Source organism: Carcharodon carcharias, chromosome 21 (assembly GCF_017639515.1).
Source record: "Carcharodon carcharias isolate sCarCar2 chromosome 21, sCarCar2.pri, whole genome shotgun sequence".
Taxonomy (NCBI): Eukaryota; Metazoa; Chordata; class Chondrichthyes; order Lamniformes; family Lamnidae; genus Carcharodon; species Carcharodon carcharias.
Window position 1 is genome coordinate 69,143,272 of NC_054487.1, and position 20,050 is coordinate 69,163,321.

The following is a 20,050-nucleotide window of genomic DNA, read 5'->3' on the forward strand; positions in this document are numbered from 1 at the left end:
TTCTCTTTTTTTTTCCCAATAAATTATAAAGATTTTCCTTTTCCCACCTATTTCCATTATATAAAATAAAAAAAAAAAACCCACTAGAGCTATACCTTGAGTGCCCTACCATCCATTCTTAATTAGCACATTCGTTTAGATAATATCACCAACTTTATCTTTAACACCTATGTGTTCTATTGTACTATTGTTGTTGACATCTTTTGATATTCTGCTTCTATCACTGCTTGTTTGTCGCTACAACCACACCAACCCCCTCCACCTCTCTGTCTCTCTATCTCTCCGCCCCCCACACACACACCTTAAACCAGCTTATATTTCAGCTCTTTCCTGGACTCGAACTCAAGTTCTGTCGAAGGGTCATGAGGACTCGAAACGTCAACTCTTTTCTTCTCCGCCGATGCTGCCAGACCTGCTGAGTTTTTCCAGGTAATTCTGTTTTTGTTTTTGTTTTAAATCTGTGCAAGTTTCTTGTTCATTGAGTCTGTTCGATTCAGCCATCTTGGAACTAGACAGCACAACCTCCAATGTTCCCCACCCCCCAGCAGCATTGCGTCTCCTGGGAGATACACAAAACAGATTTTAAAACCCTAAGTAATTCAAGCAAAAAGGAATTTTGGGAGTTTCCTCTCAAACTCTCTGAATGTCATGAACAATGAGTTTCTGGAAATGATAACAATCATGGGGTATATCATCCCACATTAACTCAGCCTAAGCAGCCACCTTCAGCACTAAGCATAATTAAACAAATTTCAGCAAAGGTAGAATTTTTTTAAAAATAAAACTTCAGTCATATGTTGCAGATGTATCTGTCCATGACAGTATTAGGATGAGTGACCACCACACAGTCATTGTGGAGACGAAGCCCCACCTTCACATTAAGGATACCCTTCATCGTGTTGTGTAGCACTACCACCATGCTAAATGGGATAGATTTCAAACAGATCTAGCGACTCAAGACCACGGGGTACTGTGGACCATCAGGAGCAACAGAATTGTACTCAGCCATGATCTGTAACCTCAAGGTCCAGCATATCCCCCACTCTACCATTACCATCAAGCCAGGGGATCAACCCTGGTTCAATGAAGAGTGCATGAGGGCATGCCAGGAGGAGCACCAGGCATACCTAAAAATGAGGTGTTAACCTGGTGAAGCTACAACACAGGACTACTTGAGTGCCAAACAGTGTAAACAGTGTAAACAGAAATAAGTGATCCCACAACCAACAAATTAGATCTAAGTTCTGCAGTCTTGCCAAATCCAGACATGAATGGTGGTGGACAATTAAACAACTCATAGGTAGAGAAGGCTCCACAAACATTACCATCCTCAATGATGGGGGAGCCCAGCACATCAGTGCAAAAAAGAAGGCGGAAGAAGTTGCAACAATCTTTAGCCAGAAGTATCCATCTCGGCCTCCTTCTGAGGTCCCTACCATCACAGATGCCAATCTCCAGCCAATTTGATTCACTCCGTGTGATTTCAAGAAATGGCTGAAGGCACTGGATACTGCAAAGGTCTTGACATTCCGGCAATAGTACTGAAGACTTGTGCTCCAGAACTTGCCGCGCCCTTAGCCAAGCTGTTCTAGTACAGCTACGACATTGGCATCTACCCAGCAATGTGGAAAATTGATAAGGTATGTCCTGTACACAAAATGCAGGTCAAATCCAACCTGGCCAATTACCACCCCATCGGTCTACTCCTTGATCATCAGTAAAGTGCTGTCAAGTGGCACTTGCTTAGCAATAACCTGCTCACTGATGTTCAGTTTGGGTTCCACCCGGGTCACTCAGCTCCTGACCTCATCACAACCTTGGTTCAAACATGAACATAAGAGCTGAAATCAGAGGTGAGGTGAGAGTGACTGCCCTTGACATCAAGGCAACATTTGACCGAGTGTGGCATCAATGAGCTTAAACAAAACTGGAGTCAATGGGAACTAGGGGGAAAACTCTCCAATGGCTGGAGTCATACCTAGCACAAAGGAAAATGGTTGTTGTTGTTGGAGGTCAATCATCTCAGTTCCAGGACATCACTGCAGGTGTTCCTCAGGATAGTGTCCTCAGCCCAACCATCTTCAGCTGCTTCATTAATGACCTTCGATCCATCGTAAGGTCAGGTGGGGATGTTCGCTGATGATTCCACAATGTTCAGCACCATTCATGACTCCTCAGATACTGAAGCAGTCCATGTCAAAATGCAGCAAGCCCTGGACAATATTTAGGCTTGGGCTGACAAGTGGCAAGTAACATTTGTGCCACACACATGCCAGGCAATGATCATCCCCAACAAGAGAGAAACTAACTATCGTCCCTTGACATTCAATGGCATTATTATCACTGAATCCCACACTATCAACATCCCAGGGAGGTAAACATTGACCATAAACTGAACTGGACTAGCTATATAAATACTTTGGCTATAGAAGCAGATCAGAGGCTAGGAATCCTGCAGCAGGTAACTCATCTCCTGACTCCCAAAGCCTGTCCACCATCTACGGGGAACTAGTCAGGAGTGTGAAGGAATATTATCCACCTGTCTGGATGAGTGCAGCTCCCACAACATGCAAGGAGCTCTACACGTCCCAGGAAAAAACAGCCTGGCTGATTGGCACCACATTCACAAATATTCACTCCCTCCACCACTGACACACAGGAGCAGCAGTGAGTACCATCTACAAGATGCACTGCAGGAACTCACCAAGGCTCCTTTGACAGCACCTTTCAACCCATGACTGCTACCATCTAGAAGGAAAAAGGCAGCAGACACATGGGAACATCACCACCTGAAAGTTCCCCTCCCAGTCACACCATCCTGACTTGGAAATATATTGCCGTTCCTTCACTGTTGCTGGGTCAAAATCCTGGAATTCCCTCCCTAACAGCACTATGGGTGTACCTACACCACATGGACTGCAGTGGCTCAAGAAGGCAGCGCAAAACCACCCTCTCAAGGGCAATTAGGAATGAGCAATAAATGCTGGCCTAGCCTGCGATGCCCATATCCCATGAATATAAAAAAAAAATATTTTCTCCTTTTGCCAATATTTTTCACTCCCCACATCTCCAGGAGGTCTTAACTCTGTGCTGGGTATGATCCCAGATAGCGTCCACAGGAGATGGGAGCTTATTAGGACTCCTGGCAATCAGTGGCGACAGCTATTCAATCATGGGATAATCATGAACCTGCCCCCACTGCACACATCTGCATTTCTAGCGGAGGTCTCTAGTGGCCAGAATGGGAACATGCATTTCTTCTCCTCATCCTAAGCCATGGCCACCAAGGTCAATTGTAGCAATCGTACTAACTCATAGCCTAGAACAGAACTGTACCTGAGACCTCACCCCTCACTTCAGCCACTTAATGACTCAGCTCATTTAGCCGTTGAAGGATTAGTTAAAATTTAAAATATAAATTGATGACAATGAGTACCCTGGTGGATGTTCAGAGATTCTCATCTCCGTTCGCCATCAGGAATAGAGTTCAAACTCATAACCTTCCAATTCAGTGACAGGAGTGTTACCACTGAACAAAGCCTCATTCCTTTAGTAGAACTGTTAATCTTTTTAAAGCAACTGGGAATGTCAGACAATTGTATGAACCATTCACACATTAGCACTGCAAATAATGACTTTTGGACTCAAGTTATCAGTGTATGTACATAGTAAAATTTTAAAGACGAAAACCAGGAACACAAAGCACTGGGACAATTTAAAAATCCTAATAAGATTGATCAGTTTAAACAATGATCAACTTGGTAAAACAAAACACTGCTGTATAGAAACATAAATCTGACATGTATACGCTGAACCCTTAAATGTATAGTATTTACATTTGCTGAACATTGAATTTACCGTACTATATGATAAGACTTAGTTCAGATCACCAGAAATTTGTATATTTGCATGAATCTGTTTTTGATATCAGTGACGACAGACTGTTTGTTGCGTGATTCATTAAGCAGATCTCTGGGAATAATAAACCATGTCAACGTTTGAAGATATGCACTTCCCCATCTTCAGTTTGCATTATTCCTTTAAAACAAAAATTATTGCCATTCTACTACCGGGATTGAGTTGCCTATAATGCCTCCCCCCACCCCGCTCCCTCACCCACCCATCAATTTTCTCTGCTCCTCCTGGTGCTGAAATTTAGCTGCTAGCAGTTCATTGATACCCAACCCAAGTGGCAAATTTCATTTAGGAACCATGACAGTGAGCATCAGCAAGCTATTTGACAACTAGGGCATCACAGTTGAGCAGATTATTTCCATCAAACAATTCAGATTGATGCTTTCCAAAAGAAATGATGGAATAGCAATCAGGGATTAACAAAGAGGCCTTACCTTGTTATTTTCTTCCTTCTTTACTGAGGCGGATATTGACATCCCAATTGCTGCACCAACTAAGAATAACTAACAGCATTGAGTAGAAATTGAAGCTGGGAATTTCAAGGGGCTGATATTTCTGGCCCCTCCTCTCTCGCCTCTACCCCCACAAATATTGGAGGGGAGAAAGCAGACCCAATATAAATTGCATCAGTTCATCATCAGCAGCACTGAAATTTCCTGTCCTGGAGCAGCACTGGGAGGCCCTTGAGGCTTGCTCCCTGACAGACCTTAGCACTGGCATAAGTGGCAAGAAATTCAAAAGCAAAATACTACGGATGCTGGAAATCTGAAACAAAAACAGAAAATGCTGTCAGCACTCAGTGGGTCTAACAGCGCCTGTGGAGAAAGAAACAGAGTTAACATTTAAAAATGATGGCTTTTCATCAGAACTTTCATTGATCTGAAACATTAACTATGTTTTTCTCTCCAAAGATGCTTCTGGATGTCCTGAGCATTTTCTGTTTTGTGTTGCAGGATCAAATATGCCTGCAGTCGTGTTTCTAGCCACTGCCTTCAGAGCCTTCTGACGGCGGTTGAAATATATAAAAGAACTCGCCTGAAGTTAGAGCTGGTCTCTATTTGGTGGCACTACAAAATGGCGAAGTATTTTATTCCCTCTACTATTCCTCCTTACCTGCTGAATTTGCAAATTTATGTTGGCAAGGAACTGCAAGTTGTTGTTGTATAGTGCCTTTAATATTGTAAAATGTCCTAAAGCATTTGGGTCACGTCAACAGTTCCATGGTTGCTGCCAGCCTGCCAAAACCACTTTACATGTGAATCTAGACTGTGATAGTGAACAGTCTATTTTGCCACAGGATGGGGACAATACAAACATTTAGCATCCTCGGCAGCATGGATTTCATCTTTTCAAATAATGATGTGAACCTGGCTCCAAGTCAAGGGAATCTCCAGGTATCCAGCAACAGTGATGTCATCAACCTGCATAAGTAGCCAATCACATTGAAGTATTCTCATAGACAGAAAACCAAGAAATAAAATCACATGAATCCCATCACTTTTGAGTTTTAAATTCCACAGATAGTGAAATAAATGATGAGGACATTAATACGCAATTAATATAGAAGCTAAAATATCATAAACTTCTAAAAACTATTAAAAATGAGGATCTTATAATGGAGACATTTGGCATTCAGCAATATAAAATTACTCTTAGGGTCTATTTAGCAGTAATCATGCCATTAAAAAAAGCAGCAATATCTAATTCAACAAGGTAGAACTTTGTTGAGTGTTTTTTACAGTGAGACTAAAAACTTGAGAGTGGAAGTTCTTGCCAGTTCAATGATTTCTAATTGATTGTAATTTGTGGGGGTGGGGAGGGACAACAACATGTGCACTTTCTGGGAAAACATGGAATCGCTGACAGCAACTTTTTGATTTCTATATTTAACTGTGCATGGCAGACTCCAGATATTGCTGGCAGTTTCACCATCATTACTACTGCAAAATCTGTACCAATGTACATAAAGAAAGCCCTGCATTAATATAGCAGCATATCATGATCTCAGGATGTCTGAATGCACTTTACAACCAATGAATTGTACTCTTGGAAGTATGGCATTCTTATAATACAGGGGTGTAAGATCAATTACATGAAGAGTTCTATAAAAATATTAATGATCTTCAATAAAGTTCGAAACTAATTTACTGGATTGAACTGTTGCAGATTTTCAAATCCTTTATATATCATTTAATGCTTTTAGCTTTTGGAAGATTGAACTACAGATGCAAACGATCAAAAAACATTCATTTGCTCACCTTAACTATTGCTACTAAAAATAACATGTTGCTTACCATTCAGTGTCAAATGCATAAACAACTATTACTGACAATAAGATAAAAACAAAATACTGCTGATGCTTCTCTTCTCTTTAGCTCTGAAGAAGGGTCATAAAGATTTGTAATATTAATTCTGTTTCCCTGTCCACAGATGCTGTCAGACCTGCTGAGTTTTTCCAGCATTTTCTGTTTTTATTACTGACAATAACCTTTTTTAAAAAATCTAATTGGAAAACATTTTGCTTGTGCATCATTAGCACCAATGACAAGGCATATGAACCAACAGCAGTGGCTGAAACTCCCAAACGTCACGTAATGCCACTTTGCCTTCCAATGTTCCACTGTCAGTTTGGGTTGTAATGGTGCCTTATGCTCATATCCAGCACAGAAGCACATGACTGTCATGTGCCATAATACAGTGCACTCTCAGCTTTCAAACTGTTAGCTGTAGGATTCGTTAATTCGCCTTATGCCATCCTGGTAGTCACATGATACATTGATAAAAGAGTTGTTGACTTACCATACAAATCAGTTGTTATCATTTAGTCTACTGCAGACTCAGAAATGAGGAGAGGAAAACCCTAGTGGTGGAAAACTTCGGGAGATGTAGGTCTAAAGTCATTGGTTCTTCCTAATTATGCTACACTTTGTAGTATAAGGGTTTGGCACATATAGGGTTAATGTGGGGCTGAGTACAGTACCACCCACACAGTGATGTAAGACAGTACATGACCAACACTCAGGGTCAGTATAGTGTTGGGTAGAGCCATGTGTACAGCTCCTAGCTTATACCCTTTACTGTATATTTGTAAATATTTCTAAGAGTCAATAAAGACTTACAGCTAGCCTACCTATGACTATGATGACTTCCCTACCAAACTGTAATCAACACCCTACAACACACTTTCTATGTGATGCCTGAAATTACTCATATAATGTTTCCTAAAATCTTATTTTCTGCAAGTAAACCATCTAATTTGCATTTGAATGAACTAATACAACTTCCACTGCCTTCCTCAGGTCTCTGTTCTGTAGATTATCCACTTTCTCACTTTTCCATGCTTTAGTTTTACATTTACCCCACTAAGCGCAGGACATGTCCTTTGGTCCTACTGTCTGAACAAGGTGAAACAGCTTGTCATGGTCTACTTTATCTAGTCCCTTCAGAATCCTACAAACAGCAATCATGCCACCCCTCAAACTTCTCTTTACCCTGCCCAGCCTTGGGTAAACGATGAGGAGAAACTTCTTTAGCCAGAGAGTGATGAATCTATGGAATTCATTGCCACAGAAGGCTGTGGAGGCCAGGTCATTGAGTGTATTTAAGACCGAGATAGATAGGTTCTTGATTGGTAAGGGGATCAAAGGTTACGGGGAGAAGGCAGGAGAATGGGGTTGAGAAACTTATCAGCCATGATTGAATGGTGGAGCAGACTCAATGGGCCAAATGGCCTAATTTCTGCTCCTATGTCTTATGGTAAGCGACAGGACTCTTACCTCGGAGTTGTGGGCTCAATATCCACTTCACAGATTTCATGTGACACAGAATTGCATTTCAGAGCAGTATCAGGGAGTGCTACACTGTTGGAAGTGCTGACTTTCAGATAAGATATTATTTTGCCTGCTTAAGTGGACCTAATAGATTCCATGACATTAGAAGAAAAACAGGAAACATATGGCCAACATTTATCCCTCCACCAAAAACTGAATTGGTCATTAATCTCAGTTCTGCTTTCAGGATCGTGTCACATGTAAATTGGCAGCTATGATGCCTGAAGTACAAACATATGAAATAGGAGCAGAAATAGGCCATATGGCCCCTCAAGCCTGCTCTGCCATTCAATAAGATTGTGGCTGATCTGTTCATATTTTGAATTCCACATTCCAATCTACCCTCGATAACCTGTGATTGTCCTGCCTAACAAGACTCTATCTACCTCCACCTTAAAAATATTCAATGATGTTGCCTCCAAAGGCAGGGAGTTCTAAAGTCACACAATGCCCTGAGAGAAAGAAATTCTTCTCAAGTCTGTTCTATAAGGGCAATCTTAATTTTAAAACAGTGCCCCCTAGTTCTGGACTCACCCACAAGAGGAAACATCCTTTCCATATCCATCTTGTCAATGCGATTCAGGAACTTATTTACTTCAATCAAATCACCCCTCACTTTTCTAAACTCTAGTCTGAAACTTTTCTAAAGCCCAGTCTGTCCAACCTTTCCTCATAAGACAACCCACTCATTCCAAATAGTAAACCTTCTCTGAACCTCCAATGCATTTACATTCTTCCTTAGATAAGGAGACCAAAACTGCACACAATATTCAAGATGCTGTCTCATCAATGCCCCGTATAGCTGAAGCATAACATCCTTACAATAGTAATTACATTGCAGAAATATAACTTAGTGGCTGAAAAGCACTTTTGAACATCGAGGATGCAAAGGATGCTATGTAAATATAACTTCTTTATTTTTCATTACATAGGTTTAGTAGAACGGCCTTGGAAAGTACACATGGGATGTTGTTTAAAAGTAATGTCCACCCAGACTTCTGAGGTTTGGTATAAATGAAGAAGCCCATTTTCCAAGTTTCACTTTAGCTAATAAGTAGATTTTAGAATGGCAACAAATTTTCTTTGTTGTATTAAACAGGATTTAGGAATCAAACTTCCTCCAGATTTTTCCTAAAATTAAGTGTATGGTATTTTATACTCTCTTACAGATCCATCACATGTGTTGCTTTTTTGTGCTTTAAATGTTACTTTCATTGCTTCAAGATGGCTCTTGTTACTGGCTGATGCCACATTGAAAGTATTGGCATTCAGGAGATGCCAAGAATGCTGCCACACTCTCAGAGATGGTTAAAAGTAGGAGGGATCAACTTACTAGGCTCCTAAGGGGACACTGTTCAATATGATCCACATCTTCACTGTTGGAAAAAGACTGCCTTCATCCATCCAGTTGTTACCCAGTGCTCCAAATAATGAGGGGAGGTGGTGGCATTAGTGGTATTGTAACTGGCCTGGGGACCTGGGTTCAAATCCCACCACAGCAGATGGTGGAATTTGAATTCAATAACAAACTAGAATTAAAAGTCTAATGATGACTATGAAACCATTGTCCTGCTGTCCTTGCCTGGTCTGGCCTACATGTGACTCCAAACCCACAGCAATGTGGTTGACTCTTAACTGCCCTCTGAACAAGGGCAGTTAGGTGGGCAGTGACACCCACATCCTGTGAATAAATGAAAAAAAAACAAGCAGAATGTCATGGTCCCCAACTGTAGTCTTCCATTGTTTGGCCCAAGCACAGAACCTTATGTTTTCCCTGTGTGCCTGTCCATCACATAGAGGTAGGAGATAATGTAACACCATTCACCATATGAATTGAATTAATTTCCTAGAACAAGGGACTCCTGGCATGAGAATTCTTAGTTGTTGAGAATTTGGAGGAGAGAACAGACCTTAAGGCTATTACATTCAGTCACGATAAATTTTAATGCAATTCATATCGTGACACTTTCAAAGAGTCAGATTTAAACAAGAACATACAGAAGGGTTGTTTATGTTACCTTGTTAGTGAACCGACAGGATTCTGTTTGCTGCATGTTATATTGAGTTGCTGATTTATTTTCCCTATTTTCAGATGTTACGCATCTTAGCGTGCTTGCTTTAAAATTGGTTGATAAAAAGAAAAAGAATTATTCAACAAACCGCAAAAATCACGGGGCGAGCTGTGTTCCATTGCACGCAATAAACTGTTCCGAAAGAACGGACAATATTATTTTTGCATTCTCAACTGAAGTTTACGAGGTATCAGATTTTTTTTTAAGAAATCTGCACGGAAACTGGTTTTATCGATTGATTTCTTAATCACATTGTCATGAGGTAGATTACGGAAATGTTGCTTTTCATATTCCCCAAATAGTAACGATAACGCCCTTTGTACAGTGAGAGGTGAGGAACAGCAGTTGCGATGTCAATTATTTTTAGGCTAAGGAATCAGCAACCCCCCCCCCCCCGCCCCAAGTCATACACAACATCCACCTACTCCGTAAAGCACTGTAAAGAGTACTTACACTTGCAAGTTGCATCCTTTATTGGGAACTGTGCAACTGCAGTAATAAGCCCATTCATGGTTTCCGATTAGCACTCTCCAACCTTAGGTAACCCCCTCCTGTGCAGTTAGCCCCCGATTTTACACAGCAGCTTTGCAAGGAAGTCGGATAGAAACCAGAGCTGGCAGCGTTCGTCAAAAATCACCCGAAAAGAACGGGTCTCAATCAGACCCACGGAGAGTTTTCACCATTTATTCAGGTCGGTACCACAAAGCTGCAATCAAATGACTTTGGGTCAGTTTTCACCCGGTTATTCTTGTGAACACAGAAATGTTTTTTTTCTCTCTCAGGAATTAGCCTGGATTAAGCTGGCATTAAAAGCATTGGAAATTCAGCCTCCAAGGGATGTGAAGCAGTCAGGATGCTGGTCTGAGAAAACTGTCAGACTAGAGGGGCGAACAGAGGTGGGCAATGAGCTCCCCTCCCCCACCCACAACCCCCTTGACTTTTCTAATGTTTAACATCCCAATTCTTGAGTTTATGGCGTGTGACTGCCCGACTGCCCTTTGCCTGTTTCAGTTAATTGAAGAAGGCTTTATTTCACCAAGGCTCGCTCGCCCCTGATGTTCCGAGTTGCTATTTGTGCCCGGGCGCTGGATTCTGAAGGGGCCGCTTGAATGTCTCCAGTGAGGTGTAAAAGATGATTATTTCGAGCCTTTCTGTGCTTGCGCTTTCTCGCCCAGTCTGCGCGAAAGTGATATGTAAAGACTGGGAACTGTTCCGTCACCTGCCCTTTGCACGGGGCTGAATTCACTGTTACTGCATGAGAGCGGTACCTTATGAAAAATCCGCCGTCAGTTATAAAATATACCACATCCACTTAAAGCAAGGATAAACTGCTATTGTAATAATATGAAGTATTTAAAGAGACTTGCTGAAGATTTAAATATTAACGTACCCCATTTTGTTTCTAGCCTGATAATTTATAAATTAATATTATAGACCTTCAATGCTGATATCAGAAATTACAATCACTCAGAATGTTTAATATATATGACACATTGACTATCCACCTTTAACTGTTCCTCAGCCCCTCTTTCATTTATTTTCTATTCAATTTAGGAAACTGAAGATTCGATTAAATGACTACGGGTCCTTTTCTGTGGTTGGGTAAGAAAATGTTTCATGATCATAAATGTACTTTTTGAACTTCCTGACACTTCCAGTTGGTAACTCTTGGCGTTAGGTAAGCTTTGAGCTTTACATTGCCCGAACAATGTTCACCGAACAAGTCAACATGCAGGGGCGCCTCTCACTGAGTATAGACAACACGGCAGCCTCCCCTGCTCGGGCAGTTTGGCTGCGACAGCCGAGGTGTTGTGTTTGGAAAGGCATTTAAACCCCATCTTAAGCCTCCGAGGGACGTGACAAGGTTTTGCACCGCACTTCGCCACCCTGAGAGCTGAAACTGCACCCGAATAAACCGAGCGAATCAATCAGCCGGCCAATCGGCCCATCGAGCCTGTTCCAGCTCTTTGAGAGAACCCTGCCTTTTGCTTCCCTTTGCGGCTTTGAAAGTCACCGCAGAATCTGCTTCCGCCAGAGTTTCGGCCAGTGCATTCCATCACTGCAGGACATGTCAAGTCTAAACAGCCCAGTATGTCTCGATGTATATGATTCCTGTCCTCCGAGCGCATCCCACAGCGAAACCACTTTGCCAGGAGCACATGTGTCAGTGGGAAAAGGAGGTGGGGGGTTGCGGGGGGACTTGAAAACAAAGGTGCACAATGATCGTGGTTTGAGATGAACGCATGCACATGTCCCTATCGTTTTGAGGGTTTTCCCTCCTGGTGTTTCGCGCGGGTATGAAGCAGCCTGTGAGAATCGGAAGTCAGCAAATCAGCGTTCAGCCCTGTGGAGCTCTCTCCCGCTCTCCTCACGTTTGTCTGCAAGTGGAATGACTCTGTCTCCCTCGCTACTTTGGCCACCAGTGATCTATCTTTTCCTGCTATCACATCATGAATGTGATGACTGGTGATGGAGTTTGAGAGTTGGGGCTAAAGTTACAGTAGAGAATGTGCTATATAGTGAGTATTCTCTTCTAACACTCGCACTCAACTCTCTGATGAATATATTTCACCCATCATTGGAGAGGGGATGGGAGGGTGTAGAGATATTTTAATGCTTCATTCATTAAATCTCTGACAGTATTACCCAGGCTGGGGTGCAGGGACTGGCTGAATGTGGCCCACCAAATGCATTCATAGACTTACAGGTAGGAAGTGAAGACGCTGAGGTTTGCAGGAATCGCCGCCAGCCCCAGATCCGAGCACTCCACCCGCACCAGGACGCCGTCCTCTTCGCACTGACAGGGGGTCGGGCAGCCGCTTCTCCTCGGCTGGCCCGGCTCGGCCAACACGGCGCCGGAGGGAAAGCACAGCAGCAGGGAGAGCGGGAAGAGCAGCCGCCTCATGTCTAGGTGCATTCGAGGGAGAGGAGGGTCACTTCGCTCACTCCCAGTGCCACATGCCAGCAGCAGCAATAACTCCAGTCTTGCAACGGTAGCGGTCCCTTTAAATAATCAGCCCCGCCTCCCACCTTGCGTGTCCCCGCCCACCGGTGACATTTCAGGGGGCGTGGCGCTCTCCCACTCTCCTCCAATCGCATGCGAGGCTTCAGTTTGGCAGCGGACGAGTGCACGGACGCTGGTGTCAGTCTCTCGCTCCAGGGTGACTGTCAATCGCCACTTCCAGAGCCAACTAGTCAACTCAGTCCCAATGCAAACTGCATAGTTCATCCCAGATACAAAGTTCAGCTCATAAAATGCATCTCCGAATAAAACACACACACACACACACACACACATACATAATGCAACACCGCCCTCCCCCAAGCCACAATTCCTTATTCAACTACTACCCCACTCCCAATTCTCTTCCTGGTATATAAATGCTGTATAACGTTGTCGAAGTTATTACGTATGCTTTCACTAGCTTTTGAGGTTTCGAAGTTATTTGGGAGACTGCTGTGTATGTACTTTAAATTATTTCCATAATTCTTTGGGGGGGGGGGGAGGGGGAGAGGCAGTGTTCATGTTGTGTGCCTTTTGATTGTTGGAAATGGCTTTGCAGGTGCATTGGGGAGTTATATTTTTCGCTTGACACCAAATCGTTTGGATTCTTAAACAGACATAAACTTGACAGTTCAAAAGATGCAGCTCCCCAAAGCATTGGATGGTCACCTTTCAAAATTCTACAAATTGTCATTTGGGTTGTATAGAACATGAGTATTCCTGAAGACAGACATTTTTGTTGAAGCTTTTTTGTCTTGCACTCATCAGGACAATTCGTAAGAATACCAAATCTAAAGGGAACAGCAATTTATACTTTGTGAGAAGAAAGTGTTGATTGGTTAGCAAGTGGACTCTGATAGGTAGGGGCATTGCTGTAGCGAATGCACCAGTTGATGATGACTGACAGTTAACTGCCAAGCATTGTTTGAAGTTTAAACCAGGCAGCTTGACTCTGATTGGTCAAAGCATTGCCCCAAGAAATGGACCAGCGAATGGCTGTCACTTATTTTGACTAGTGAGGTACTGCAAAGATCAGTGCCTGGGCCCCGCTGTTCACAATCTATATCAAAGATTTGGATGTGGGGACCAAATGTAAAATGTTCAAGTTTGAAGATGGCACAAAGCTTTTTGGGAATGTGAGTTGTGAAGAGGATGCAAAGTGGCTTCAAGGGGATTTAGACAGTCTAAGTGGGTGGACAAGAGCATGGCAGATGGAATATAATAAAAAAAATGTGAAATATCCACTTTGGTAGGGAAAACAGAAATGCAGCGTATTTCTTAAATGGTGAGATATTGGGAAGTGTTGATGTCCAAAGGGATCTGGTGGTCCATATTCACAAATCACTGAAAGTTAATATGCAGGTGCAACAAGCAAGTAGGAAGACAAATGGTATGTTAGCCTTTATTGCAAGAGGATTTGAGTACAGGAGTAAAGATGTCTTGCTGCAATTGTATAGAGCCTTGGTGAGACTGCACCTGGAGTATTGTATACAGTTTTGGTCTCCTTACCTAAGGAAGGATATACTGGCTATTGAGGGAGTGCAACAAAGGTTCACCAGATAATCTGAGATGGTGGGATTGTCCTCTGAGGAGATAATGTGTATATTCTCTAGAGCGTAGAAGAAAGAAAAGTGATCTCATTGAAGTGTACAAAATTCTTACAGGACTGGATAGAATAGATGCAAGGAGGATGTTTCCCCTGGGTGAGGGCTCTAGAACCAGGGGACACAGTCTCAGAATAAAGGATTTATGAGTTTACGAGTATGGTTCAGGGATGAGACACTTCAGTTATGAGGAAAGATTGAAGAAGTTGGGACTGTTTTTCTTGGAGAGGAGGGGTCTGGACAAAATAAATAGGGAGAAACTGTTCCCGCTCATAAATGGATCGAGAACCAGAGGGTACAGATTTGAGTGTATTTTGCAAAAGAAGCAAATGTGAGGTGAGAAAGACTTTTTCACACAGCGAGTAGTTAGGGTTTTGGAATGCACTTCCTGGAAGTGTGCTGGAGGAAGGTTCGATTGAAGCATTCAAGAGGGCATTGGATGATTATTTAAATAGAAACAATGCGCAGGGTTACGAGGAAAAGCAGGAGATTCGCACTAAGTTAAAATGTCAGAGAGCTGGTGCAGATACGATGGGCTGAATGGCCTTTTTCTACACTGTAACAATTCTGCAATTCTGTGATTCTGTGGGTAGGTCATTTAGGACTGAGATGAGGGAGAATTTCTTCACTCAGAGGATGGTGAATCTTTGGAATTCTCTAGCCCAGAGGGGAGTGAGGGCTCAGTTATCGAGTATGTCCATAGATTTGTAGATACAAATGACATCAAGGGATGGGGGGTGGGAGGTGAGCGCGGAGTGCTGTAAGATGGCCATGATCTGGTTAAATGGCGCAGCAGGCTCGAGGGGCCGAATAGCCTCCTCCTGCTCCTCTGTTTCTACTGAACAACTTAGCCGCGTTAGTGTCACCACAAAACCTGCGAATCCCATTAGGGCTTGAAATGCTGCTGCAAAGAGTTCTTCTGTTTTCCTTAGAAATGTAGCCGTCAGGATCCTAAAATAAATATAACAGCTCGGCACAAATCCAGTTTATTCCTGAAAAAGCGTCTAAGAATACCTTAGAACATGGGCAGAAGTGTCATCAAAACTTTTTTGAACCTCCGCTGTTGGTACGAGCCTTGCAAGATATTGATGTCCACCAGTAGTCCGTATCCACCGTTCATAATGTAACATAGTGACATTAATCAGATATAAAAATAATAGAAACCTTTATATTGTATTTATACACTGCAATAAGATATAATTTATCATCAATGGCCGTTGGCAGAATTGACTTTTTATTAGGGCCCCGTCGTATTTGGGATAAAGCTTAATGAGAATTCAGGAGTGAAACATATCCATTCAAGTTAATTGGTGCATACGAATATGATCGTCAATACTTGTATCAATTAGACACCGAGCATCAATTGAAAAGTATAAATCGCTTCTACTAAATTGAGAATTCCAAACAAGCCTTTTTAATCTTTGTTACAATCACTAGTTCATCGTAAAAACTAGGATTTAAAAGGGCTCTAGGGTAAGGATGATGAAAGGAAAGGGATGAGTGGCTAAGCATTTGGCTGGAAGGGTGAATTGATTTTGTTGGCGGCGGAGCAGTTTCTTGAAGCTGACACAACGAGAGGGGAGCAAGGGTTGAAACAGGCAAGGGGATCAGGAATGGGGAAGGAAGGGCGTTTTAAAGTTTTGATCAAAGGGAGGGTCCTCAGGGGGCTCTGCAATCTCCAAAGTGGGTGAGACGGACAACCGTGGACACATGGAGCTGGATTTGCTGGGAGAAGCTTAGAGAAATCTGAATGTCAGATGTGAAATAGACTGGAGGGCGATCTTGGTCACGTGACTAACCCCAAGTTAACCATCCCATCAAATTCATTCCGAAAGAATGCCCAGAAAACCGTGAGGAGCCATGCTGAATTCTCACACTTTGCAAAGTGAAATATATACTCCTGTAAAAGGGTGCACCAGGATGATACTGGACTGAAGGGGCACAGAGTGATGTTTGGGACTTGGCCCATTAGAACTAGCTCTTTCCTAATTATATATTTTATTTTTCATTCTTAAATAATTCAATAACCCCACAGCTAATGTCAGTGCTTCTTCATCGGTTGAGTATTTAATAATCTCATCCTTCCCTTATCCCGATTACTTAATTCATATTTTAACCTCTGCGGAAAGTGAAGTAATTATTTCAGCCTTGTTGCAAAAGGCCTATCGATCTTTTCGTGAAAGGTAACTACCTCACTAATTTTCTTCTCAGGCCAACAGAAAGAGAAATTCCTACCCAAGGTTATAGCCCAGCTACAAATAGATTTTTTTTAAATGAGGGGAAAATGTAGCAAGTTGTAAGTAGAAACGTGGGCTAGAGTTTAAACACTTTGTCTAACTTTGATTTGCGATACTGTACAACCCGAAGTTCATATCCACCATAATGCATATCTGTCAAAATACATATTTATCAAAGTACACATCCATCAAAATACATATTCATTACAGTGTATATCTCTCGTAGTGCACACTCATTAAAGTACATATTCATTACGATGTATATTCCTCATAGTACAGACTCATTAAGGTACATATTCATTACAATATTTATTCCTCGTTGTACACATCCATTAACGTACATATTCATTATAATGTATATCTCTGGTAGTACACACTCATTAAAGTACACATTCATTACAGTGCCTATCCCTCGCAGTACCTATCAAAGTGCACATCCATTAAAGAACACATCTATATTATATCCCTGGCGGGACACATCCATTAAAGTGTATATCCATAAAGTATTTATCCATTAAAGTGTACATCCATTAAAGTACACATCCAATACACTGCATATCCCTCGTATATCCATTAAAATCCATCACAGTACGTACCCATTGAAGTGCATACCCATTTTAGTGTATATCCATCACAGTACGTACTCATCTTAAAATCCGACTGCAATTCAGATTCGTGTACTAAACTTATACAACACAATGGGCCAAGTTCCCCCATCCGACTGGAAAATGAAATACTGTAATTGAAATACAGGCAGTTCTGTGTGATGATCTTGTGTCTATATGACTGGCAGTCTCTTTTCAAAACTTGAGTGATGGTAATTTAAAATCTAGGAAGTCCCAATAATTGTTTTCTGGGATTTTTATATAGTGAGCCGTCCTGTTCCCAAGGAGGGAGACTAATTAAAATCTCAGTAAAGGATTTAATCAGAGTGAAACTCCTTAGAGACAACAATCAATTTTAATTTTCAGAAACAGCTTCGATTAATTAGGCTGCCATAGTCGAAAGCGATTACTGATAAAAGAAACGGTTATTTAAAAGTTCTTTACTACGAATTATTTTAAGTCCTAAGTTTATTTTTTAAATACACATTTAGTTCAGTGAAGAAATTAGGTTATGTCTACAACAAATGTATAACTATCATAAATTACAGAGCGCAGGAGGCTATTCTGCCTATCGCGTCTGTGTCGGTTCCCTGAACTACCCGTTAGAGCCACCTCTTTCCACACAGCCCTGCAAACGTTTCCGCCCCATATTCAATAACACTTGCTCGTGCGCTTGTTCACCTTTAATTGGTTTCACCTGAAAGAAGTTTAACAAGATACATTCGCTCGATTCATCCAACATGAGACCGAGCCTAGTGTTTTTGAAATGAAAACTTATACAGTAATATGAAAAGGCCAGTTGCTAAAAACAATGACCAAACGAAGTTTCTTGCACTTTCTGGGGATTTGTTACTGACCTACATACCTAGACCTCAAGGCAAAGCTAGGCTTTCTGCAAGGCACCTGTGGCTGGGACTTGCCCACAAGAGTGATGTAGATACCAGAATAATCTTTGGCAAGAAAGTTACCGAAAATAACCAAAAAGGCGGGTTAACGTTTGGAAGCGTGCGCCTACATCGATGGATGAACGTAACCCTCACTGCAATGTGATTTAAAATAAATTATAATTAGGGTAACCTCCTATTGTCACCAACAGTAATTCCCTTTAAAAACATCATTTCTTTAAAATCAGCGGATTTTATCACCTTATTTTAATATTGATTATACATGTATAGCAAACACAAAGGCTCACGGCACGACTGTTTCCATAACATATATAAAAATCAGATATACAGTGCTGCGGAGAGTTATTAGTCCCGGCTTAAACTAAGCCACAGGAGTGTCGGTAAGCGTGCGTCCAGCTCAAGAGGCCGTTTAAAATCTATACCCTGGGCATGGGTATGGTACAATCTTAAATATCAAAATGAGTAATGAAACGACGGTTAAAAATGCACACACATAAAGAATGACTAATACATTGAAAAACCCTCTCAAGTAATTTTTTGGGGGAGTGGGGGGCGGTGTGGGGGATGCAAACATTCACTCGCATTTATTCCATTTCTACTGCCTGGTAAAAAGTAGAACAATCCATGTTATTAATTAAAACTGAATTTTGCTTTGCATTGAAACACAAGTACTGAGTTTTTTTTTAAAAAAAAACGCCATTGATACACTTTATTAGTCGGGAACAAGTCCATCGATAATGATTTCCAACCATTTTATATTCGTTCCCATCCCAACGGGAAAAATCGTTCTAAATAGTATTGCAAAATGTATCACTCTTTCAAAGTATTTAACCCTTGATTCTGAATTATAGCAATTGGCGGTGAGAATGTGATAACAACCAGGTGTTGAGTGCTGTACCATGCAGCTTGCAATTCCCTATTGTTGCAGGACATTTCCGCAGCCTATCGGTTATTGAAGTTAAAAGAAGTGGCTTTTTTAAAAAAACTGAATGACTGATACCCCTTTGCTTTTAGTGGTTTATTCGTTCTAATTATAAGTTTTCTGTAGACAAAGATTTTGCACCTGGTGTAACGTTACCAGGATTAGTCGTTATTTTGTATGTTTGTGGGGTTCTTATTTAGGAGATGTAATTTGTGATTCTTACCGGAGATGACACAACTATTATTTTAAAGGTTGGGGTGGGGGGGCGGGGGCGGCAGGGAGGGATTTGAGTTCAGGAAATGGGTTGACAGAGAACAGGTAGGAGGGAGGTGCTAGTCTGCTTCTGGAATGCATTCCTGGGGCTGGGACAATGGAAAGGTGCTGTGGAGATTGTTTACAGAAACAATGTCCAGCTTGCCCTTTCAAATCGTCAAAGAACTCATGTGTTTTCACATGGCTTGAAGTAATAACATCACCTGGTGGGGCCCATTAACAGTTGAAATTGGGAATTTAACCTCGGCTAACATCTCCAAAGGCGAGCATCAATAGGGGGTCTCCTTAAATGATAAATTAAATGTTACCCCAAACGACTAATACACCAGGGATTGCTTTAAGATTAAAACTGTTATGAAATATGTGAGACATGTTCTTACCATGACTCAATCTCACTTTATAAATTTGCTGTGATTTAAATCCATACTAATTATTAACATCTTTAGTAACATCTTGAATATATCCCAGCTTGTGACCATTGTCTATTTCAAACTATTGGGCAGATAGACGCTGTTGGGGTTTTGATTCTTAACACATTAGTAGGAAACACTGTGACAATGATTGGTAAACTAAATTAAGGGTTCTTCATATTAAATAACAATAAGATTCAGGAGAGCTCTATTATACACATGCTCCCTGCTGACACTATTCCAAGAATTATGTCACACATTAGATTGCATCAG

General features: G+C 41.6%; 1 protein-coding gene across 1 annotated transcript in view; it reads right to left on the reverse strand.

Moving 5' to 3' along the window:
• LOC121293071 (leucine-rich repeat-containing G-protein coupled receptor 5A-like) overlaps positions 1-12,722 on the reverse strand; it is a 183,591-nt gene extending 170,869 nt beyond the window's left edge. Inside the window, exon 1 of the mRNA XM_041215665.1 lies at positions 12,523-12,722. Coding sequence (XP_041071599.1) covers positions 12,523-12,722 — 200 coding nt within the window. The remainder of the gene's footprint in view (positions 1-12,522) is intronic.
• Positions 12,723-20,050: the final 7,328 nt, after the last annotated feature.